Source organism: Artemia franciscana, chromosome 16, assembly GCF_032884065.1.
Source record: "Artemia franciscana chromosome 16, ASM3288406v1, whole genome shotgun sequence".
Classification (NCBI taxonomy): Eukaryota; Metazoa; Arthropoda; class Branchiopoda; order Anostraca; family Artemiidae; genus Artemia; species Artemia franciscana.
Genome location: NC_088878.1, coordinates 35,270,505 through 35,296,741, shown reverse-complemented (window position 1 = coordinate 35,296,741; position 26,237 = coordinate 35,270,505). Strand labels below are relative to the sequence as shown.

Below are 26,237 nucleotides of genomic sequence, written 5' to 3'. Positions count from 1 at the left end.
GGATTGAACAAAGCTGTGAAGCTGAAAATACTTATCTTGTTCTCCATTTAAGAAGAAAGTCTATTTCATGAGGTTACACTTTTATATAACAAAGATTTTTAAAAATCATCTAAGGCTAATGCTCTTTAGAGACAGAAGGGGTAGAGGTAGGCATTTTAAAATACATTACCCAAGATATACTCTACTCTATAGATCCATTCCTGAAAGTCTCATTTTCCTTATCTTAACTACTTTCTAATACTGCAAAAAGTTAATTGTCTAGAATTTTACTTTTTTTTTTTTTTAAACAGCCCCATATATTTTTTTTATTGGCACACTGAGATTTTCTGCAGGGGTGTAATTTGCTACAGGACAGGGGGGCAACTGCCCCTGCCAGCTGAGAATTAGTTTTCTTCAAAAATTGTGTCATAACTAAGTAAGCCTGTAGAATTCAAGCATTGGGTCAGTTTTATCTTGTATATCTTGACCTTTGTATTACCATATGGCACATTTTTCAGCTTTCACTTGATTTTGTCATCCAAAAACAACATTTACCATAGATACCCATTGGCAAAGAAATGCTAAGCATCAAGGAGTCCTACTTAGAGAAAACATTTAGGGATATGTTTAAAATTTTTATGGAAAAAAAAGACAACCCAAAACCACCAATAGCCAACTTGAAAACTTGGTTTGTTTATTAATTACAAAGAAAATGAAAAGATAAAATAAACAAAGCAATGAATTTACTCAGTTAATTATTAAATTTCTACAAGTTTCTACACATGATAATTACTCTCATACTTACAAAAGTACCATCTATGCAAAAAGAGTACATGAGAATGAAAAAGTCTTGTTCCAACAAAATTACAGCTCTATGCTACAACTTTTCTGGAGGTAATGAGCAAACTACCCCATTTTTTCCTCTAGTTAATATATTGTTTATTATGTCAGATATATGTGCAAGGTGCTAATTTTTAACTGTGTACAACTTGCAGAAAACAAATGGTAATTCCTCTGATATACTCTGGTAATTCCTTGACATGCATTCCTTTTTTACTTTCTCTTTTAGCTGCAAGCCAGGTTTCGCGTTGCTCTTGTAATACATCAACACACTTTCTTTAGGTAATTTCTCTCTGAGCTACAAGCCTAAACCCCGCCCCCCCCCTAAAGCAACACATATGCAAGGTGCTAATTTTTAGCTGTGTAAAACTTGTGGATATACAACATTATTTGTAGTCCCATTGTCTGTGCATATAAATAGATCATCCAGTTTACCTACTCTAGAACATGCAACATATAATTGTCCATGGGAAAAACAATCCATATTAAGATCTATACTGCATTTTTCTGATGATTGCCCTTGAGCTTTGTTGATGGTGATTGCAAATGCTAATCAAATTGGGAATTGCAATCTTTTAAATTGAAAAGGCAGATCCATTGGAATCATGGGAATGCAAGGAATAAGAACAGCCTCATCCTTGGAATGCCCTGTCAAGATTGTTGCCTCTATTACGTTTTCCATTGTTTTTTGTTTCTTTTTTTTTGCAGCAAGTCATGTGCCATTGCAAAGCTTTGGTGGGTTAATATTTTGCAACGGTATTATTGGTATGCCTAGAGATTCCCTGGAGATCCGGGGAACTTAAAAATTCTGATGAATAGTTTACTGCTTCATTTGATTCCAGAACTGTGTTGACTGACTTGTAAATGACTGCCTGGTCTTGAATCTTGGTCAGAATAATACTGTTGATTTTGTGGACGTCTTTGTTCTTGGCTGCCAGAATTGCTTGTTCACTTAGCCATTTATGATTTTTATAATTGGTTACAATATTCAGAAATACCTTTTCAACCAAATAATTTTTTGACATCACTAAATTTCAGAATTCAGGAGGCAGTAGACATCCTGAAATTCAGTCAACTGGGAGTTTTCTGTATAATCAAATATCTTTGGTTAGACATCAGTATAAAAAGTCATTAATTGCATAAAGAGCAAAATACTAGTAATTGCAAAAGTATAATTTTTTTTTCAGTTCATAGTTACTAAAGTTATTATGTAAACTGCGAAAATATTTATGGTGCCTGAGCAATAATTTTATTATTCTAATTCAAAACTAGAAAAATACCTGAAAATTTTAAAAGAAGTTTCTGTTTTTAGATAAAATCAACGTGATTCAGCTTACAGGTTTGAATGCAACCAGTTATATAATGTCAGTAGGAAGGATCAAAAACGAAAATTTACAATTACTACTAATGATGATTCTCTATTTTGACAAGGGATTAGTGATTGTTAGAAATCATACTAGCTTCAATAATCAAATTTTTTTGAAAATACTTCAGTATGAAATGATGTTAAACTGCATAAAAAGCAAAATGCTAGTAATTAGAAAATTATTTGTATTAATTTTAACAAGGGATTACAACAATTCAAAAACCTTAAAAAAATAAACCTTTTTGAATGCAATCAGTTATATAATGTCAGTAGGAAGGCCCAAAAAACGAAAATTTGCGACTATTAAAAATTAAACTGATGATTCTCTATTTTGACAAGGGATTAGAACAATCCAAAAACCTTAAAAAAAGAAAACCAGAAGTTTAAAGCTTAGTAGATATTGTTGTTAGAAATCAGATTTGCTTTAATAATCAAATATCTTTGAAAAGACTGAAAATTCTTGGTGGTTAGAAGACAAGCGACAATGAGAATCCATATACAGAAGCCTGCTGAGTGCTAGGGCCTGGCTGCTGGTAATTACAGAAATATTTGTATACATTTTAATTAGGGATTACAACATTTCAAAAACCTTAAGAAAGAAAACTAAAAGTTTAAAGCTTTGTATATATCATTGCTAGAAATTGCACTTGCTTTAATAATCAAATATCTTTAAAAAGATATATATATATATATATATATATATGTATATATATATATATATATATATATATATATATATATATATATATATATATATATATACTAGCTGTTGGGATAGTCCCACTACCTAGTTGGTGGGGGCGCTTCGCGCCCCCTAAGCCCCCCAGCGCGCGCAAGTCGTTACGCGCCATTGTAGTTGTGTCCCTGTGTCTTATTCTAATGATTGCCCTTGAGCTTTGTTGATGGTGATTGCTAATCGAACATTCCCTGTGTCCCTGTCGTCATTTATATATCCCCCTGTGCCCCCCGGCGTCCCCGTTGTTGTTGTTGTTTCCCTGTGTCCCAGTCTGTAATTTCTCTTTGAGTGTCGCGGTCGTCGTTTATATTCCCTGTGTCCCGGTGTCCTGGTCTGAGCACCCCCCAAGCCCCCACGCGCGCGCAAGTCCACTCTCATGGGGAGAGTGGTATATGCTCGGACAGATTTTGGAAAACCTCCAAAATGCATGGTTAACATTGGAGTAGAAAAATGGTTTATGGCTCAAATGAAAGCCCCAGAACTGCTGCATAAACTGAGATTTTTCCAGATTTTTCTTGTATAGCTAGAAGAAAAAAAGGGGGTGTCCCTGCTTATACCATTTGTCCCACTAAGTACCGTGGGTGGTATATCTTGGGACATGGGGTGGTATACTCTGGGACATAGTAAAAAGATTCATGTATTGGTAGAAAACTTCGACTATTCATCATATAAAAACTACATTAAAAATTCGACTTCAAAAGTAAAAATATCTTAGGCACAAGACTAGACTACCAGTCAGCAAACACGAAGTATGACGTTGCTCTGGAAGCTGTACCGGGTGCTGGGGTAGGAGGCGACAACTTTTTCAAAATGTCTTCCCTTGGATAAAATATTGAGTCTTCTCGGTCCGGCCACTTCCACTTTCTTAGACCGGCCATGCACATGACACTCACTCTGACACTGTTCTCGTTTTTCTCTTGGACAGACCCAGGAAAATACTCTCCTTTGTAAACAACTTTAACAAAATCTCCTGTAGAGACACTGTCAAAGATCTCTTCCTCTTTCTCACTTTCATCTTCCGATTCACCTAGTTTCATCGAGTCATCACTATCATCATCAAGAACCATTTTTTCATCATCACTTTCTTCTGAATCCACAAATAGCTTTTTTGTTGTCTGGTCTTTTTTTGATTTTCCAGCTCTTCCAACAGTCCCAACTTTTCCTCTAGCCCTGCCACCCCGTGCTTTCTTATCTTTTCTTTCGGCTTCTTGTTCTTCAATCTGTCTTTTCACAGGAGTGTCAGTAAGAATCTTTGTAGAGCCTTTCTTCCTGCCTCTGCCACTCAGTACATGCGGCTTGGCTTTAGGGTATGGCCGAGCTTGTTCTGGCATCACAGGAACTGAAACGGGTGTAGAGGATTGTTCAGGCCCACTTGTACTTGGGGTTTTGGCCAGGTTGTTTCCAGGTTCAACTGGATCCAAAGCATCAGGTGCAGGTCTGTCAGTTACAGCAGAGGTTAGAAAATCATTTTCTGTAAAGATGTCTGGATTGTAAGGCCATATCCCTGTCTTCTCGAAGCCCCTCATTATGTTGTTTGGCGTGAAAGATACAGGGAGGCTTTGGCCAACAAGAGATGCAATCTCGTATATCGTCACGGTCTTCCCTGTGTTGGACAGCATCCAGTTGTCCATAGCCTTGTTGTATTGGCATTTGAAGGGAAAATACACGCAAATGTCCAATGGCTGCAACCTGTGGCTGCAGTGAGGTGGTATTGTTAGTAAAGTGATACCAGACTCTTTCGCAAACTGCACAACTGCAGAACAGATGTGGGACTCGTGGTTGTCCATTATCAGAAGCTTTGGGCTTTCAGGGGAAGCATGCGAGTAGGTCTTGAAATGTTTGAGATATTCCAGAAACAGTTCTTGGTTTACCCATCCGGAAGGCGAGGCTCCTCCAGCAGAGTTAGCAGGAGCACCAGTCAGCATGTGAGGCTGAAATTTCTTGCTTCGGAATATAAGGTAGGGGGGGAAGGTACTGCCCGCTGGCAGAGATGGTTCCAACCATAGTCACAAGCACGCCACGCTCAGCTGAGGTTACTTTGCCCACTATTTTTCTACCCTTCTCGGCAAAAACCTTTGGAGGAACATAAACAGTGGTGACTGAGGTTTCATCAAAGTTGAATATGTCACTTGCTGTAAATGGAGTTTTCTTCAAAACTGACTGCAAGTTGGAGAAAAACTCCTGTACATTGTGCTTGTTAAAGCTTGTGGCACGCCCCAAACTTGTTGCCTCTGGCTTTCTAAGCGAAAGCTCTGGGTTTCGAGCCCGAAATTCAGCTAACCAGTCTATACCGGCTTCTTTAGAGTCTATCCAGCTGTCTGGGACAGTCTTGTTGTTTGCAACGGCGTAGTTGTAAGCAAGGGTTCTCGTGTCTCGACTGGTCAAACCATAACACATTCTGCTCGCTTGCAGCAGGTATTGAGAGAGCGATGCTTCTTCTTCAGGCGTAAAAATAGTAGCAAATCCGAACTTTTGAGCACCACTGTAATTCGCTTTTTCGTCATCACTGAGTTTTGAATACTTTTGGTAGTATCTGTGAAGGGCTGAACGTGACACTCCGTGTTTTTCCGCCACTGCCCTAATTGGTAAGCCAGCCTCTAGGTCTACAGTAGCTGCTTTAATCATGAAATGCTGGTCAACTTTCTTTTCAGCAACCGAATTGGAATATTCCTCCCACTTAGCTCTTGGAAATTGTGGCATTTTCTTCTATTCTGATGTCAAATCTGATAAAAAAAAAGATGTATAAGCTATTTTTATCATTAGGATACAAGTACGCAATGTATGGACTGAACTGTAAGAATTCATGTGGTATATACTGGGACATGTCCCACTACATACCACTTGTCCTTGTCCCAGTATATACCATGCGACCTCTACTTGCAAATTGTGTCCGATTTTTTTTACTGTTGCATATTTTTCCACCAGATGACCACACGACGTGGCCTGATGTTTTAGCTTTCGTTTGCTATCTTACACACACAATTTCTGCAAACCGTTACAAAATAAAGCACAAAAAACTATTGCCCAAATATTTTTTGAGGGGTATAGCCGAAACTTTGAAGTCGATTTTCTCAAAAATGAAAATAGCAAATTGCCAAAATGATAGAACTGTCATGTCCGCCATTGAATGAACTATACTAGGTGGCTTTATTCGATTTTTTAAAGAAAGTTAGATGGCAGATAAGTACCGTGTCCCACCTTATACCCCGTCCCTGCATATACCACTTACCCCTACACATATATGTATATATATATATATATATATATATATATATATATATATATATATATATATATATATATATATATATATATATATATTAGTAATAAGATATTTTCTTTATTTTAGTTGTACAGTATGATTAATGATAATTTAATGTATTAATGATATTGATATCTTTTAGATCAATGGATTCGAAAACAATAAAAATAACTGTCAAGTGTTTGGATTCAAGTAACTTTAGTTTTGATGTTTCTCCTCAAGTAAGTGACAAGTACTTGACAACATTGTCAAGTTCAGATTTAATTATATTTTTTTTATTTGTAATTTTATGCCCAAGAGCACATCATTGCTATAATCAATCTTCTATGGAGAAATTAAACTTGAAATAATTTTGTGGCAAATTTTTTGATTTTTTTTGTGTGCATTATGTTAATAAATGTAATTTTTTTAACATGTCTGAATATCATCTGATTAAAGTGTTATATGGAGGCAAAAATACTACTTTTGGGCCATTTCTGGTGTTTGGAAAGGTTAGGACACTGGCTAGGCCCTCTCCAGATTTGTAAGGGAAATTGCTGTAATAATGTAAACTTAATTAAGTAAATAGATAATTAAGTATATAGACACTGGGTAGACCCTCTCCAGATTTGTAAGAGAAATTGCTGTAATAATGAAGCTTAATTAAGTATATAGATAATTAAGTATATAGACACTGGCTAGACTGTCTCTGGATTTGTAATGGAAATTGTTGAAATAATGTAAACTTGATTAAGTATATAGATAAATTGTCAACTGAATTACTTTTATATAAAATTTTATATAAAAATAATTTCATAGTCTTAAATAATAGTCAAATAGTCAAAAAATATAGTCACAATAAAAAAATAGTCAAAATAATTCTCTCAAAGTCTTAAAAAGGTGACTAATGGCTCATATGTTAGCAAATGATGACTCCTATGTACTTTTTTGTGAATGACCACTGAGCACCACTGTTATGAGCAATGAGCACTATAGTTATATCACAAATGTTACAAAAAAGTTCCTGTTCAAGTTATTTAATGAAAAGATGGGGTTAGAAAACTAGTAAGTCTTTCTAAAGAAAGGTGTTATGTGTGTGAATTGCTCAAATAAGTAACAAATTTGTAATAAGTAACAAGTAAGTATTTACATAAGTAATAATAAATAAATAAAAATAAAAAATAATAATAAATAATAAATAAATAATATAAATAATAATAATAAATAATAAATAAATAAATAATAAATAAATAAATAATAAATAAATAAAAATAAATAATAATAAATAAGTAATGTATAAGTAATAATAAATTAAATAATTATAAATTCGTTGTTACTTTGGGGTCTTTGGTTGCTCTTTACTAGATTGCAGCTATTAATGTAACTAATCCATGATCGACTTTTATTCCAATTATGTTTGTTAAAAACAAACATAATTTTGTTGTAAATTTATAGTAATTTTTCTGGAAAGCTGTTCCTTCAATATTCACATACTAAATAAAAAAAAAATCGGATATTCTGGTCTTAAACTAACTTTATTTCAAGCTTCCTACCAGAAACATAAATATATTTAGTTAGTTATTGAAAAAAGGTGTGATAAACCAAGTAAAAACTAGCCCATACAAAAAGCTAGCTCATTTTAAAAATTTAAGTCTGGAATTAATATGTATATATTTATTATTCATATAATATATATATTATTTATATTGTAATAGTATGAGTATTTATTATATAATAAATAAAAATAATCATTAAACCACAATCTAAGTCAAATCTGACATACATTCTGAGAGGAATTGATCTATCGTTAATAAGCTATGCAGACGATGTACTTAATCTGAGCCGCCTCCTTCGCGGTTTAGAGGAGAATTTTATCCAGTTTCAAGTAGAATATGGAAAAATAGGCCTTCAGTTTAACGAAAAGAAATCAGATGTGTTGTTGTTTGATGCTAAGCAAGGGTCTGCTGTTGATGTTAGGCTGGGTGGTGCTACTGTTTGGCTTGCCAAACACATAGTTTATTTGGGGATCCCTATTGGTCGGTCTATGCTTGAAACACGTCATCTTTTGCAGAGTCATCTGCAGAAGCGGATCTCTTTTGCGTATAGCCGTGTTGTAGTTTATAAGCGTCAGTTTGATCGGCGGATTTTGACCCATCTATATAATGTAATGGCACTACCCCATTATCTGTATTTGAGTCCCTTTTGGAGGATATTCCAAAAGGAAGATAAGAAAGAATTGCGGTCTACATATTATAAATATGCAAAGTACCTCTTACGGCTTTCACCATGGACACGTAACTGTATTGTGACAAGTCGGTATGGGATTATCGACCCTAATGAAGCAATAATAGCCCAGATCGCCAGATATAACTCTAATATTGTTACTCATCCTTGGGCAATTATTTTGAGGCAATAGGTTTTTGTTTTTGTAGTTAGATATCCATTTGTTCTTTATTTTTCTTGTGTTTGTGTATTCTTTTGTAGTGTGTTTTTTGCTTTTTTTATCTTATACTCCATCTGTTTCTTTTGATGGGAAATAAATATATACATACATACATACATACTATGTGTGCATATATATTTATTATTTATATTACATACAAATAATTTATATTATTTATGTATATAAATAATATATATATATATATATATATATATATATATATATATATATATATATATATATATATATATATATATATATATATATATATATATATATATATATATACTTAGCACTAGTATATTACAGGAATTTTTCTTTTTTACTGTTATAAAAAATGTAAAAAGATGTAAAAAATGTAAAAACATAGAAAGATTTCTATGTTTCAAGGTACCCATTAAAAGTTAATAGCATAAGTAAATTTGCATGATTTCAGAAATGGGAAAAATTTCCCTAAAATTTTCTCTGCAGCAGTTTTTGCTGGATTAAATTTATGAAAATTGCAGCATCAATTTTTAAATGCCCCTTTTTAGATGATTCGTTTACAAGAATATTTAAGTCCTTAATTACATAAATACAGGGTTTTGTATTTTTTTTTTTACTTTATGGTTTATTGTAGCAAACAAGGTATGGTGTTAAAATTCTGGATTATCATATCGATTAGAATGGTCAAAGCATAAAGGCCAGAAGTATCGCAACCCCTCAGGGCAAGCACCCAAATTTATCATTTTATTCATAATATTGAATAGAAAAAAAACAGCAAGTTTTTATTTCAACTGAAAGTAAGGAGCAATATCAAAACTTAAAACGAACAGAAATTACTACTTATGTGAGGAGACTGCCTTCTCTTCACTCTTTACACTAAAGTTTCTTTTAGAACATTTAAAGAAACTTATTATTCTAATTCAATGGCCCATGTGTTTCAGCAGTCATTCTTAAAGAATTGGGACAAAAAGTCAAACTTTAGCATAAAGAGTAAGATATTGAGGAGAGGGCAGCCCCCCTCATGTAAGTAATAATTTTTGTTCGTTTTAAGTTTTGATGTTGCTCCTTGCTTTCAATTGACAAAAAAACTTGTTTTGTGTTTTTATTTAATTTCCAGTCGTTTTTAAATTATTGCGGGAAATGCTGCTCCCCCTCCATGGAATTTTTTTCTTCCCAAGGACTATCCCTCCATGGAAATATATTCCCATGTAAAATACCCCCCGCAAGGAAGTTCCTCTCAGACAATTCCATTCTAGCTGAAAATTCCCCCTGATAAATTTTTGGCAGACAGTTTTAGGTGAAAATTTTTTCTTAGCATACTTCTATTTGAAAATATTGTTTTTAAAATCGTGCTGGAAGTTCCATCCTCTGTGGAAAAGTTTTCCAACAAATAACCCACCACCTGGTAGAAAGTTGTTCTGCAAAAGATTCCCCCTGGAAAATTTATCCTGTGGAAAACTTCTCATGGTGAAATTCTCTGGTGAAAAATCCCCTCTCCTACGGAAGTATACAACAGACAACTCCAACACGGTAAAGATTTCCTCCCCCAGACAATTCCCCTTAACATCTCCACATGTAAAATAGAGCCGGTAAAGAGAAAGTAAGACCAATAAAAAGTAATGTGTGTAGGAATTCTGGCAAATTCCTCCAGTGTAAAATTTCCCCAGGAATGTTCGCCATCCGGAAATTTCCCTGCTTATGGAAAATTCTCCTCGTAGAAAATCCTCCCAGCGGAAAATTCACCCTCCCCCCACCCGAAAATTGTATGCATACTTCCCAAATACAAATACTATATGCAAACAATGGACAGATTTTATAACTTACTTTTCCTAAGGAGCTGTGGAGGTCATGTTATTATCTCCAAAGGCATATTGGGCCTTTCAACTCTGCTGAACAAAATAGCTATCCCAAAATTTTGATTGGACATCTTTGAGAAAAGAAAGAGAAGAGGAGGGGGCTGGTTGCCCTTTAGTCGTTTTGGTCTCTTAAAAAGAGCACTTGAACTTTTAATTTCCATTCAATTTACTGCTATTCCTTGGACTATTAGTTCGATGCAATCACCCCTGGGAAAACAAACAAAAATCAAATAAACACGGATCAGTGATGTTATTTTTGGCAAAAAATACAAAATTCCACATTTTTGCAGATAGGAGCTTGAAACTTCTACAACCAGGTTCTAGGATATGCTGAATCTGACGATGGGATTTTCATTAAGATCCCTTGGCTTTTAGGGGGTGTTTCCTCCCTTTTCGAAAATTGGGCGAATTTTGTCAAGCGCGTAGCTTTTGATGGGTAAACTTAATGAATCTTATATATTTTGAATCAGAATAACAAGCTGATTCTTTTGATATATCTATTGACATAAAAATTCTGTTTTTTTAGAGTTTCGGTTGCTATTGAGCTCTGTTGCTCCTTACAGTTCGTTACCATGAACTGTTTGGTGATATTGATAGTATATCATATTATAATATGACAATTGGATGAAATAGGTTTGTTTGACATTGCTGAAATAAATCTTACAGAGTGACATCAATTCACGGAAATTTGCGGGGGGCAAAATGTTTTTTTAACATCTAGGAGAAAGTGTGTTGTTTGTTCAATTATTCAATGAAAATGGCAAGAAAAGCCGCATTAAATGAATGTACCCTCAGAAAGCTATTTTTAAAAATCGGGGGAGGAGGAGGGCACATTGATGTCCTGGATGAGATGGACATGGATGTCCGAAAGTAAAATACAGTCCCACAAAAATATTTTTTAAGTTAGTTACACTAATTTCAGCTATTGAACCTGCTTTGTCAATTGCTGGTCTCTGCAAAATTTTCAAAATATCATCTTTTAATCAAATATTCTCAAAACACCGCCTTCCAGGTAAAAAAATATGTCACTTTCTGCAATAGATAGTGCATTTGAGCATTCCAAGGTTGCTTACATGACAAGCATAACTACTCATCATAAAGGTTTATTAGACATAAATAACGTCAGAGATTAGGAGGATTGCTGCTTGAAACCGTCTGGGCTAGATGTGTCAAATGTGTTACATATGCTAACCCCAGAAAATACAAGACAAATTAGGACAAACAACATCACCTGTAAACAAAAAGTTCAATCTTCTGAAATGGAACAAATCTGCAAAATTAATTGCAGATAAAAAAAATTCATGGATGGTATTTCATCTATTATTTCATGGATAAAATAATGTCCATGGTTCTGGTGAATTTTTATTAATTAAAATTTTTATTATGACATTAGTTTTCTCCCTGGCAATTTTGTGCGATTTCATTGTGTCAGAGGAGTTGGAAGTGATAGAAAGGGAAGGACTCAACATGGGCTTAATAAAGAATCTTAAATATTATAAAAAATCGTTAGTAATTTAGCCTTATAGTATATTTGTAATATTAGATTATATATGATTGTTTACATATTTATATATTATTCTTTTTATAATGTTATATAATATAAGCACTGCAGATTACATTTCAGAGTTAAACTTAAAAGCAGACACAGGAAAAAAATTGGTAAGCTTGCTCAGAAAAAAAAGATAGATAGAGAATTCAACTGGCTGAATTTATAAGGAGATTAAAGAAGTTAATAAAAACAGAAAGAGGGGGTAACAAAGAAATTGGGATTAGTAAAAAAAAAAGAGGGACTTTCTGTACTGTTTGCGAATTCTAAGCATTTTGTGTATTTTTTATTTTTCATGAGGGTACTGGATGTTATGAAACAAATAAAGGGTTCTATCGAGATAGGTTCTTTTATTAGACAGTGAAAAACAAATACAAAAGTTCTGGATACTTCGAAAATATAGTCAGTCTCAGAAATACTCTGCTGATGATGAAGTATTTCTGCTGATGATGAAGACATACTAAGTCATCGAAATATTCCTACCTGGGTAGTATTATTGGTAAAGATGGAAACAATGAAAATGTTGCAATAGAATAGCCTAGAGATAGGATGTTGTTTTTGAGTTGAAAAGTTCAGAATAATAGGAAGACAAGTCTGCTAGCTGAGAGTTTTGACAGCCTTCCAATGACAATGGTCAGGTGTGACTGAAACGATGTTGCTTAAAAAGGCTGAGGATGGTACTTTAAATGTTTTCCAGAGGAACTGTGCAGGGGTAATTTTAGGAATTTGTTTGACCAGAGCCGTTCAAACAGGGAAGGCGGGTGACTGGGGCAAGTTGCTCTGGGTGCAGTGGCTTGGTGCTGCCCACTTTGATCAAATTTGTCACTTTGATTTGGCTGTTTTACTTATATTTGAGTCAGGAGGGGGATACTATGATTATTTTTCCCTGAGTGCCACTAACCCTAGGAATGGCTCTGTGACTGACTCCATATAAACAATAATTTGCTTGAGTATGAATTGATCCCACTTTCGAAGGCTGTAATGACAGAACGTCTAAGATGGCTAGACCATCTTTCTGGGACCAAGCAAAAAGTAGGTCCCCAGAATGCGATGGGAAGAGGTTTTAAAAGCGAATGTTAAGGAAATTGGAACTTCATGGGATGGGGGTAAAGAGTGAAGTTTTGAATAGAGTAGGGTGGAGGATGAGCATGCGCAGTTATGCTGGCCTCAGGTGGCTTGGTGATGCGATGAGTTGTTAGTGTCAGCAATAGTAGTATATATCCATGGCTGTTACCATGGTTATCTAAATACTTTCCCAAAATAACGCAGTAAGATCATGTTTCAGGTGGCGCTATATTTACAGTGAGACTTTGTTTTCTACTGATTCAAAAGTTAGTCTCAACTATTCAAAAACTCCAGCCGTTTTATCATATTTAGTGTTCTTTATGTATTAGTTAATGTTAGTTACATAGTTAGTCCTATTATTAATCATACAACATATTAAATAAATAAAATCTTGCACAATACTTGTGTAATAGGAAATCATTTGCACAGGAAGAACCAGCACCCCCTTCTTTCTGCCCAATTAAGTCTATACCCAAAGTGACTGCTTTTTTAAATCCATAGTCATTAAAAACATTTGAAATTACAATTAAATCAATTACCTGACATGGATACCATGCATACTATATACAGAAAAGGAAGTTCGTTTATTCAGCTAAATGCTGTACAGCTCATATATATAAGCCCTTTTTCATCTGTTATAAATAAAGCTGTTCTTTAAAACCAATATTTCATGACCTAAATATTTAACAAACTTAAATATTTAACAATTTAAAATACTTGACATTTTTTAAACGTCAACCGTTTTTATCACTATTAGTGTTCCTTGTGTATTAGTTAGTGTTAGTTATATAGTTAGTCCTATTATTAATCGTACAAAATGTTAGGTAGCTAATTAATTTATGAATTAATTACTTATTTAACTTTTAGCTGACGGTGAAAGAATTTAAAGAGTTTATACAAAGTGATGTTAGTATCCCGGCTGACTCACAGCGTATGATTTATTGTGGACGCGTTTTAAAAGATGACCAAAGGCTAGAACAACACGGTAAGCTCTGCTATTGTCTATTTCTCATATTTATTGTAAATTTTTTATAATTATTATATTTTAAAAGATGACTTAAAGCTAGAACAACATGAAAAGCTATGAGGATGTTTATTGTTCACTATTAATTTATTATTTTTATATTTATTATATTTTAAAAGATGATTTAAAACTATGGGAAGCTATACGGGTGTTTATTAGTTATGCTGATGTTATTATGTTTATATTTATTATATTTTAAAAGATAACTTAAAACTAGAAGAGCATGGAAAGTTATAAGGGTGTTTACTATTTATGCTGATGTTCTTATATGTATATTTATTATATTTTAAAAGATGACTTAAAGCTAGAACAACATGAAAAGCTATGGGGACGTTTATTGTTCACTATTGATTTATTATTTTTATGTTTATTATATTTTAAAAGATGATTTAAAACTAGAAAAGCATGGAAAGTTATAAGGGTGTTTATTATTTATGCTGATGTTATTATATTTATATTTATTATATTTTAAAAGATGACTTAAGACTGGAATAATATGGAAAACTATACGCATTTCAATCGCACTATTTGTTCCTATTAAGGTTGAATATTGCTCTTTATTTTCATTTAAGATTTTTTTCTTATTCAATTGTATTTTTTTTTTTCATAGTATGCCGAGTTACCGTAAATGCGAAGAGGGTTACCAGCCCTCCGACCCGACTCTTTAAATCAAGATTTAGCTTTTATACAGCAATGCCTTGGGAAATAGAGCTCATTTAGTGCATTTGCTTTTTCAAATTAAGTATAATTGACTAGATTAAACTATTAAACTATCATCTCCTTAATATGAGAGAAGGTAAATTCTACGCTCCTCCTAATTAGAAAGCTATGGAAACCTGTCAAAATCTTACCAAAAAGGGTGTAAATTGTCACTTGACAAAAATAATTGCTGATAAGGTAGTTTTTGTTACCTTATCAGCTAAAGGGCAGATTAACTTTTTTTTGGCAATATCAATATCAACTCTTTAAATCGAAATTCAAATTTTGCTTTTTTTTTGCTTTTTTTGCTTTTTTTTGCTTTTTTGCTTTTTTTGAGAAAAATTTTTTGAGAAAATTTCTTTTGAAATTTTTTTTTGAGAAAATTTTGAGAAAATTTTGCTTTGAGAAAATTGAGCTGATTTAGCGTATTTGCTTTTCGAAATTAACGTTGAGTGTCAGTTCTTTCACCACTGCTAATTGGAAAGTTAAGAATCCTGTCAAAATCTCACCAAAAAGGGTCCAAATTGTCACTTGGACCCTTTTGGACAAAATTGGATAAAATAAAATTGCTGAAAATATAATTTTTGGTTTAACACATCGAAAGCCGATAATCAGAACTAAAAAAGATAGTTAGGCCAGACTAACCTTATTTTGCCAATTTCAAACTTATTAGGACCGAAGTTGGAGAGAATTTTATTGGGGGAGGGATGTATTTTGCATGGGAGGAACCTATCACAGAGGAGGTTCCAGTGAAGGTAGGGTATTTTTCATGGAGGTTCCAGTGAAGGTAGGGTATTTTTCATGGAGGGAGAGCCAGGTTTACCGGCATTATTTGGAAAACGATTAGAAATTAAATTAAAAAAACGAGTTTTTCTACTGAAAGTAAGGATCAATATTAACACTCAAAATGAATAGTAATTATTCCGTTTGAGAAAGGGTTGCCTCCTCCTCAATACCTTGCTCTTTACGTTAAAGTTTCAACCTTTGTTCCAATGAGTCCCAAAAATTTAAGCGTTAAGAGCAAGGTATTGAGGAGAGGGGCAACCCCTTTATATACGGAATAATTTCTGTTCGTTTAAGTAGGGCTCTGTTTTATTCCCATTTACTTGAACCATTTCGATGGACTTTGTCCTGGAGAACACGACAAAGGCTTTGGGACAATATGGAATTAAACGGAAATAAAATACTTTCAGGAAATAAAATACTGTAGGTGGCCGATCGCCGGCGTCTGAGGTGGTTCTTCTATGAGGTGGTATGCATTCCACTGCTATGCATTTCACGGTTTATGCTTATGGTTATTCGTATCCTTTTCTCTTTCAAAATATTAGCCTTTTCAATTTTTTCTTGCTTCTTTTTAGTTTTGATGCTACATATTTTATACAGATATATTTCATACAGATTGCAATTGTTCACAATTAGTTACTGTTTTGTTTTGGATGTTTGAATTTTATGTTCCAAGTTTCAAAATTATATATCTATAATAATAATAATTTATTTTTAACCCACTAAAATACAAGACAAGTGGAGTAAATAAAAGATAATGAAAGAAAAATAACACAACTATACGAGAGATAAAACATATACTATAATATATACACCATAAAAAGTTTCTTATATTTGAAATTTACTGAAAGTTACCTACTTCAACTTCGTAACAAACTTCCTGCAACTAGTATGAAATACATTATTGCTGCCAAAGCATAGTATCCGATTTGGTATCATTTGCCCTCGCCAAAACATTTTGTATCATAAATAAAACACCAAGTCGTGGCTTCTTTTTTTTGGGGGGGGGGAATGTTAAGTGTAGCCTGGAAAATATTATGTTTTTTAATATCAAGTTCATGTATTAAGCTCAATTTTTAAGATAATAAATGAATAGTTTTCATGGGGAAAGGAGGAGGTGAGGTAGGACTCAAGTTTTCCTGTACTATAGAAAGTATTTCAAACGTTAAGTCTAAAATTACAACTATGAATTTTATTAACGGTATTTTATTAAACTTTCTCTTTTGCTTTCTTTGGTACTTCTTGCTCATTCTTGGAAAGTTTTAAAGCTAAAAAATCAATTATCAGCTGATAGAATTGTACTCAATTTGTGCTACCCTTTGCTTTCATTTTAGTTTTCATTTGTCCGCTTACAAACTGAAAAGGGGGTTGTGGTCAACAAAAGATTTTTTTCATTTCGTATTTCAGATTTAAATGGAAAGGCCATCCACTTAGTTCAAAGACCTCCACCAACTACCTTGACTGGAGATGAAGACAGAGGAAGAGACTCGCCACCACCTCATCATACTCGTCGTCGTGCAGGGGGTCCAAATGTTCGACACACGGCTTTCCGATTAGGTTTGTTTTTAATATTATTATTGTTTGTTTTTTTATCGCTACATTGATGACAATAGTCAAGTATGGTTCTGAAGTATGGGCACTTGAGAAAAGGGACGAAAGATTTGCTAGATGCTTTCTGCAGAAATTGCCTACTGATTGTTTTGGGTACCCAACTCAATGACCGTAATTCAAACAGTAGGCTGTATGAAAAATGTGGTTCAATCCCGCTTTCTATTTCTAGACAGGTTGTAAGAGAGAAAGGTTTAGATAGCTACCGCGCGTTGTGCAGAAGAAGGAGGTTGGATTGTCCTTTTTGACCAAGCCGCTAGGGCTAAACTAAAATCAGGTCGTCCTCAGTTGGGGTGGGAGAATGTCATAAGGAAATGTTTAAGGAAGAAATTGAAACTTCCTGGGAAGGTGTAAAGAGGGAGGCTTTGAATAAATTGGGATGGAGCAGTGTGTGTAATTGTGTTGACCTCAGGTGGATTGGTGCTGCGGTAATTTGTTACTAGTAATAGTAGTTTTTATCATGTTTTATTTATTTTTAGTTTTTATTTTATTTATTATCTATGTCATTGTATTATTTTACTTCATTATATTATTTATATATTATAATGTTAGTCTAAACTTGATGTCAAAGTGTATTTTTTCCTTTAGCAAAATGAATTTTATTTCTCCTTCTAGAACTAGAGCTAGTAAATATTAACGGAATGGATTAGATTCAGCTTGAAAATGAGTTCAAGTACAAATTTAATTAGAAGACATTATGTGAACTTTTTTGTGGATCGGAAAAGGTTCAACTGAAAACTTATTTTCTCCTATCTTATTTGGTTTTCAGGAAAATTAAAAAAATTTTCCCCAAACTGCTTTGTATCTTCTTTTCTCACTCATATCAAAAGTTAGGGAAGCGACTTGTGACTTTGATTTTTTTTTTTTTTTTGTGGCCTAGATACCTTGAATATCCTGTTTTATATCAGCAGTTGGTGCTTGCAACAGTGGCGTCAATTCATGAAAACTTGGGGTGGGGGGGGGGCAAATGTATTTATCAAAATTTAAGAGGGAGAAAACATTTTCTCATTTTCACGTCTTCTAGGAATAAATATCATTTTGTAATTAACAGTAAGTCTACTTTCATTATTCTTTTCAACAATTTTGGCTATTTTGACGAATTGTTTTTTTTTTTTTTTTTTTTTTGTTGCTCTGATTTTCAGTAAAATACAAATGATATTAAAGTCGTGTATAGGTCTCAGAAGGAAAGAAGGGGACAGGTAGCGCCACTGATATTTTTACATTATGATTAGCCTTTATATATATATATATATATATATATATATATATATATATATTAAAATTGTTTTCATTAAAGCACAAATGACGCCTCGGCCTTGAGAAGGCTTAGAGGGTTTTAGCCCAACTCCTGTTTTTGGTAGTTGCTGTTCGTCTTTGGTTTGTTTTATTTACTTGCTTTTCATTGGAAAACGCGTTTTTTAAAATATCTTTTTAATTAATGTGTGATATAAATTAATACTATCGCATAACACTAAACGCGAAACAAGTTAACACACTTAAAAATCAAGTACTGTGATATTTTCATCATTTTGAACAGTAAATTATATCAAACGCAAATTTATATAAAAAAGAAGACATATGGGCTTGACTTCAGTTCCAGGTTTTATCTTGTGAGTAGAACCTGATCGCATCTAAGCTTCTTCCTTCCAACTTCAAATCCAACTTATATACGAAATGAATATAAGATAAAATCTATTGCAAAAATCCTGCGGGCCATAGCAACACAATATAGACCTTAAAAAAAAAGGCTGAGGAAGAAATACAACTTTAAATAATACAAAAAAAAGAATAAGGTCCAACGTTTTAGTAACCGAACAAGAACCATAATAAAATTCAACTCCTAAAATCCATAATAAACAATCCCATTAAACATGATTCCCTATGTTTAATCCCCTAAACGAAGAAAATTGCACAACTGTTTAATAGCATGTGCGTTCCTCTCAGCCATCCGCTTAATTAACCAATAATCACTCCCAGACACTCTTACAAAAGATTCATTCCGCAACTCAGACAGCTCTTTACACTCGGATACAAAATGAAACATTTTCAACCACTCCCAGACACTTTTACAAAACATTTATTCCGCAACTCAGACAGCTCTTTACACTCGGATACAAAATGAAACATTTTCAACCACTCCCAGACACTCTTACAAAACATTCATTCCGCAACTCAGACAGCTCTTTACACTCGGATACAAAATGAAACATTTTCAACCACTCCCAGACATTCTTACAAAACATTCATTCCGCAACTCAGACAGCTCTTTACACTCGAATACAAAATGAAACATTTTCAACCACTCCCAGACACTCTTACAAAACATTCATTCCGCAACTCAGACAGCTCTTTACACTCGGATACAAAAATGAAACATTTTCAACCAATCCCAGACACTCTTACAAAACATTCATTCCGCAACTCAGACAGCTCTTTACACTCGGATACAAAATGAAACATTTTCAACCACTCCCAGGCACTCTTACAAAACATTCATTCCGCAACTCAGACAGCTCTTTACACTCGGATACAAAATGAAACATTTTCAACCACTCCCAGACACTCTTACAAAACATTCATTCCGCAACTCAGACAGCTCTTTACACTCGGATACAAAATGAAACATTTTCAACCACTCCCAGACACTCTTACAAAACATTCATTCCGCAACTCAGACAGCTCTTTACACTCGGATACAAAATGAAACATTTTCAACCACTCCCAGACACTCTTACAAAACATTCATTCCGCAACTCAGACAGCTCTTTACACTCGGATACAAAATGAAACATTTTCAACCACTCCCAGACACTCTTACAAAACATTCATTCCGCAACTCAGACAGCTCTTTACACTCGGATACAAAATGAAACATTTTCAACCACTCCCAGACACTCTTACAAAACATTCATTCCGCAACTCAGACAGCTCTTTACACTCGGATACAAAATGAAACATTTTCAACCACTCCCAGACACTCTTACAAAACATTCATTCCGCAACTCAGACAGCTCTTTACACTCGGATACAAAATGAAACATTTTCAACCACTCCCAGACATTCTTACAAAACATTCATTCCGCAACTCAGACAGCTCTTTACACTCGGATACAAAATGAAACATTTTCAGCCACTCCCAGACACTCTTACAAAACATTCATTTCGCAACTCAGACAGCTCTTTACACTCGGATACAAAATGAAACATTTTCATTCACACATACACACATAGGCCAAAAGTATATTTCAAACAGTTCGTGGTAACGAACTGTAGTAAGGAGCGACCCGGCTCAATAGTAACCAAAACTCTAAAAAATTGAATTTTGATATCAATAGATACATCAAAAGAATTGCATTTTAATGCTGATTTTAAATGTGTAAGTTTCATCAAGTTTAGTCTTACCCATCAAAAGTTACGAGCCTGAGAAAATTTGCCTTATTTATGAAAATAGGGGTAAACACCCCCTAAAAGTCATAGAATCTTAACGAAAATCACACCATCAGATTCAGCGTATCAGAGAACCCTACTGTAGACGTTTCAAGCTCATATCTACAAAAATGTGGAATTTTGTATTTTCTGCCAGAAGACAAATCACGGGTGCGTGTTTATTTGTTTGTTTTTGTTGTTTTTTTCTTTTTCCCAGGGGTCATCGTATCGACCAAGTGGTCCTAGAATGTCGCAAGAGGGCTCATTTAAACGGAAACGAAAAGTTCTAGTGCCCTTTTTAAGTGAACAAAAAAATTGGAAGGCATCTAGGCCCCCTCCCACGCTCATTTTTTCCCAAAGTCAACGAATCAACATTTTGAGATAGCCACTTTGTTCAGCATAGTCGAAAACCATAATAACTATGTCTTTGGGGATGACTTACTCCCCCACAATCCCTGGGGGAGGGGTTGCAAGTTACAAACTTTGACCAGTGTTTACATATAGTAATGGTTATTGGGAAGTGTACAGACGTTTTCAGGGGGATTTTATTTTGTTTGGGTATGGGGCTGAGGGGAGGGGGCTATGATGGAGGATCTTTCCTCGGAGGAATCTGTCATGGGGGAAAAAATTCAATGAAAAGGGCGCAGGATTTTCTAGCATTACTATAAGAAAACAATGAAAAATAAACATGAAACCGTTTTTTCAAATGAAAGGAAGGAGTAGCATTGAAACTTAAAACGAACAGAGATTATTACGCATATGAGGGGTTCTAAAAATACTTTAGCATAAAGAGCGAGGTATTTTGGAGGAGATAAATACCTCGCTCTTTATGCTAAAGTATTTTTAGTAATTTCAACTATTTATTGTACGGCCTTTCTGATTCAGGGGTCATTCTTAAAGAATTGGGACAAAACTTACGATTTAGTGTAAAGAGCGAGGTATTAACGAGGGTACAAACCCCCTCGTATACATGATAAAAATATAAGATTATGAAAGTTTGTTGCGTAAGTTAAGTTACGTATATTTTTTACTAATAAAAACATTATTTAAAAATTAAAAGTTCTAGTTGCATTTTTAAATAACCGAAAAATTGGAGGGCAACTAGACCTCCTTCTCCACCCCTTATTTCTCAAAATCGTCTGATCGAAACTAAGAGAAAGCCATTTAGCCAAAAAAAGAATTAATGTACAAATTTCATTTTAATAATTTATGTGCGGAGAGCCAAAACCAAACATGCATCAAAAACGTTCAGAAATTAAATAAAAAAAAACTAATTTTTTTAGCTGAAAATAAGGAGCGACATTAAAACTTAAAACGAACAGAAATTACTCCGTATATGAAATGGGTTGTCCCCTCCGCAGTCCCTCGCTCTTTACGCTAAAGTTTGACTCTTTGCCACAATTCTATTTTTTAAAACAATTAAAAGCTTTAGCGTAAAAAGCGAGGGATTGCGGAGGGGACAACCCATTTCATATACGGAGTAATTTCTGTTCGTTTTAAGTTTTAATGTCGCTCCTTACTTTCAGCTAAAAAATTAGTTTTTTTTTTATTTAATTTTACACTAAATTTGCAAATAATCTTTAGTGTCACAGTCTTTTTTCATTTTTCTTTTTGCTCAGGAGGCAACTTACCACCATCGCTGAATTTACCTAGCAGTTCCCAGATGCGTGCTTCAACTGCTCAAAGGATGTTTAACGGTGCAAGGAGTGTCATACACCGTATTGGTGTGCGTGATGATGATGAGCAAAATCCGCTTGATTTCTCTGTTTCTGATTTAGGGTAAGACATTTCTATATTTGCTACTCTCATTATGCGTTAGAATTTGTCCACGTAATCGCTGAGAAAGCTGGAAGCCGAAGATGTTTCTTAGTAATAAGATAAGATTTTATTTAAAAACTGACTTTCATAAGCCCAAATTGGCTAAATTCATATTTCAGGGTAAAAAAAAAACGCTAAAAAAAGCCAGTGAATTAAGAAGAAGGGTTAAACAATTTGACGTCATAAACCTGAGAAGGTTTAAAAAAAAGTTTTCTGATGTTTGTTTTCAAATTCAAAATTCTAATAATTATTTCTACGATAAATCGCTGTTTATTTTACTTCCTCGTTCTGATTGTCGGCGGTCTTGGATATACCAAATTCCTTTTGTAAGTTTTGAAAGGTCAAGGTTTTCGATTAGGTACCAAATACCCTTCATTGCAAACAATTATAACCTGAATGACAAAATTCTGTTTGATCCATCCCAAAAGTCTCAGCTCTATTTAAAAAACAATTGTTAAAGATTGTTTGCTAATGTTTGATTATTTACCATTGATGATGGAATATTAAATTGTTTGATGTTCTCTTTGGTGTGTTTTGTTTTTGTGTCCCTGTGTTTGGGATGGCCTCCCACGCCCCTCCTGGCCGATATTTTGTTATTTACTTATTTTTGTTACTTCTCATTTGTGTTTTTTTTCTATTTTGTTTGTTTTTTGCCGTGTTAATTTTTGGAATTATTAGTATGATGAGATGTTGGTGTTTTTTTCTATGTATTTATACTGTCCCGGCCTTACGAGCTCTGCTCTCTATTGGGGCTTAATATTGTTTTTATATTTTTTTTAAGTTGAATAATAATAATAATAGTGATAAGTCAGAAAAATACATTCATTCATTGAATGAATTTCAATGGTACCTTCTGGTAATTTTTGATGGGCGTTTTAATTTTCTGTGCTTTTCTTCTTTTTTTTTACATTATGAGAGGGGTGCCTACCTGTCTTTTAGGTTCCATCTCTAGTCTTTTGCCATGAATCTTATTGTAGATGTTTTGTGTAGATGTAATGGTAAGGTGAGTTCTGTCAAACAAAATTCGTTTTACACTCTAAAATTGTCCCCTTTGCAAGGATGGTTAAAACCCTATAGAGCCCTCACTGTTAGCGCTACATTTCAGTATACCTTTGTTGGGAAAGGGTAGCGTAAATATCTTCCTTACTTGGTCAAAGACATCTCTTCCTTGGATCGCCTGGATTTTTTTTTTACTTATTATGACGAAGATGTTTACCAACATCACCGGCTCATACACTAGTATTTACCCTCGTTGCTGCAGCAGATGTCGCTGTGGTAGTCTGGTAAATTAAGGATTTGAAGCCACCGTTGAAGATTGGTGATCGCATTATCTTGCATTATTGTCTTACCTTGTTTTGTTTTTTTTTCTACTTTTTGTAAAGATGCCTGGCACACTTAATACAAAGGTATAAAGCAGTTCATAACCATTTAGCTCCGATTTTCCTGGGCCCTAAACACGAATAGGAGATGGTCTCGTAGTGAGACCTAGCTAAAAAAGATTAATACAAATACAGGAGACAGAATAATGAGGACTTTTTCTCCCAAGACAGTGTTTTTTTTTTTTTTTTTTTTTTTTAATGAACAAAACCTATTTGAATGTTTCCATTATATTTTATTTTATATTTTAAAATATGGCAATTATAGAAAATAATCTAATTCAAAATAAAACAAAAATATGAACCGAAAAAAACAAGTTCAATCCTAAAGGAACTACAAGATTAGCTGCAGAGAAGGCAAACATCGCAATAAGAAATTATTCCAGTTTTTAGTAAATACAGTCAGAGAAATGAATGAGCCTTTTTAGCTTGTAAAATGTTAGCTTTTATCACATAGTCTTGACTGAACTTTTTGTTTAGAAGTAATGATGCCAAGGCTATTTTAAAAAACGGATTTCTAACCAAGAGCTTTACTGTAAGTGTTTTGTGTGTTATTTTTTTATTTTCTTTGCTGAAGACGGCCCTTAGATATAGGGCAGAAATACACTGTCTTAGGAAAAAAGCCCTCATTATTCTTTCTTCTGTATTTGTAATATGGAAAGGCAGTGTGGTCTTCGGCATTAAATAGAGTAAGTGTCAGTAGCTGCTTGTAATAGGGCTATTTCAATATGCTTCAATTTTCTTAGCCTCAAAAAAGTATGCTAGAATGCTCACTGTCTGTTTGGCTATGGAACAAAACAGATTTTACACGAGGGAAAACTGAAAAATTAAAAGAGAAGAAGATTAGAAATATATGAATTCAGAAACAGTTTTAGGCTGCTGGAACGAGTTTCAGGTTGCACCTGTATCTAGGTGTATTCTAAGACCAAGAGGTAAGAGGCAAAGAGAGATAGATGGTGATAGCGAGATAGAAATTAGAGGGCACTAGGGCCAATGCTGGCAGTGGTCGCAAGCAAAGTGGCAATTAGCCTCATCAACTTTTGCACTGCGAATAGGAAATTGGGTGAGGCGAAATTTCAATAGGTCGGAGAAAATGTATTTTGCAAGAGAAAACTGGGGTTCTGTGGCATAGTCATCGATACCGAGTATCCTTTGATAAAAAAACACAATCTATTCCACTTTTAAAATTCGAAAAGATCGGAACTTGACGAATAAACGGCAGATAAAGTGTTGAGTAGAAGTATATTTTACGTGAAAGGTTGATCCATCTCGCTCATAAAACGTTCCGATACTTTGACGTACAGAAGTTGACCGGTGTCCTGTTGAACCGGTTGACTGAAATTTCGCTCACCGTTTACTGAGTTTAAAAGAAAGTTTTATAAGGGAATGGAATTGGCTTGACTTCTTTGGCACCGGTTTTATACCAGTTTTAGGATTATCATGTAAAGCCAAGATTTCGGATGTGTTTTGCTTGAGTTGTTGCATTCGCTATCATGTCTCATATTTTTGCAGTGTCTCGTATGTCCAAGAAATCAGAGCAAGTGCCTTATAAATCAGGAAACTTTCTGATTAAAGTGGATTGGTAAACAGTTTACAATGACTAGTACTTCTTTCGTTATGTGCACAGTCGAGACAGAAGACGCCGAGTTGATTGTGGTTTGATTATGAATCCACTAGAACAATAAAGATAAACTGACAAGCCGACGCTTAGCTTTTGACTGAACGCTCAAAGGTCACATTTCTGGTTTAGAATAGGGTGATAAAACAGAGGCTGGGAACTGCTTTAGATATTTCGAACCAAGGGTTTTTACAATAAGTGTAAAATAAGTAACAGTGCTATTTAATCAAACAGTTCGTGGTAGCGAACTATAAATAAGGAGCGACTCGGCTCAGTAGTAACCAAAATACTAAAAATAGAATTTTTATAGCAATAGAAACATCAAACGAATTGAATTTTTATGCTAATTCCAAAAATGTGTTACCCGTCAAAAGTGACGAACACGAGAATGTTTTCCCAATTTTTTTTTAGAAAGGGGAGAAATTCCTCCCAAAAGTCAAGCAAATTTGATGTAAAACACACCATAAGATTCAGCATATCACAGAACCCTACCGTAGATGTTATAAGCTCTTATGTACAAAAAAAGAATTTTGCATTTTTTGCCAGAAGAAAGACTTTGAGTGCATGTTTATTTGTTTTTTGTCGTTGTTTTTTTTTTTTTTTTTCATGGGCGATCGTATCGAACCAGTGATCCTAGAAGATCAAGAGAGGGGCCATTTGATCGATAATCAAAAGTTCTAGTCCACTTTGTCCACAACGGACCAAAAATATTAGAGGGCAACAAGTCACCTTCTCACGTCCCTTTTGCCCAGATACAAATGATCCAAATTTGATGTAGCTCTTTGATTCAGCATAGTTGAAAGTCCCAATAACTATGCCTCTGGGGAT

At 34.1% G+C, this 26,237-nt stretch overlaps 1 protein-coding gene across 2 annotated transcripts in view; it reads left to right on the top strand.

The window, feature by feature from the left end:
- LOC136037390 (large proline-rich protein BAG6-like) overlaps window positions 1-26,237 on the top strand; it is a 73,178-nt gene that overhangs the window by 3,676 nt on the left and 43,265 nt on the right. For both annotated transcript variants that reach the window (XM_065720134.1, XM_065720135.1), the window contains exons 2-5: window positions 6,326-6,404; window positions 13,925-14,042; window positions 16,971-17,120; window positions 22,217-22,376. In XM_065720134.1, coding sequence (XP_065576206.1) covers window positions 6,330-6,404; window positions 13,925-14,042; window positions 16,971-17,120; window positions 22,217-22,376 — 503 coding nt within the window. In that variant the 5' untranslated portion in view covers window positions 6,326-6,329. The remainder of the gene's footprint in view (window positions 1-6,325; window positions 6,405-13,924; window positions 14,043-16,970; window positions 17,121-22,216; window positions 22,377-26,237) is intronic.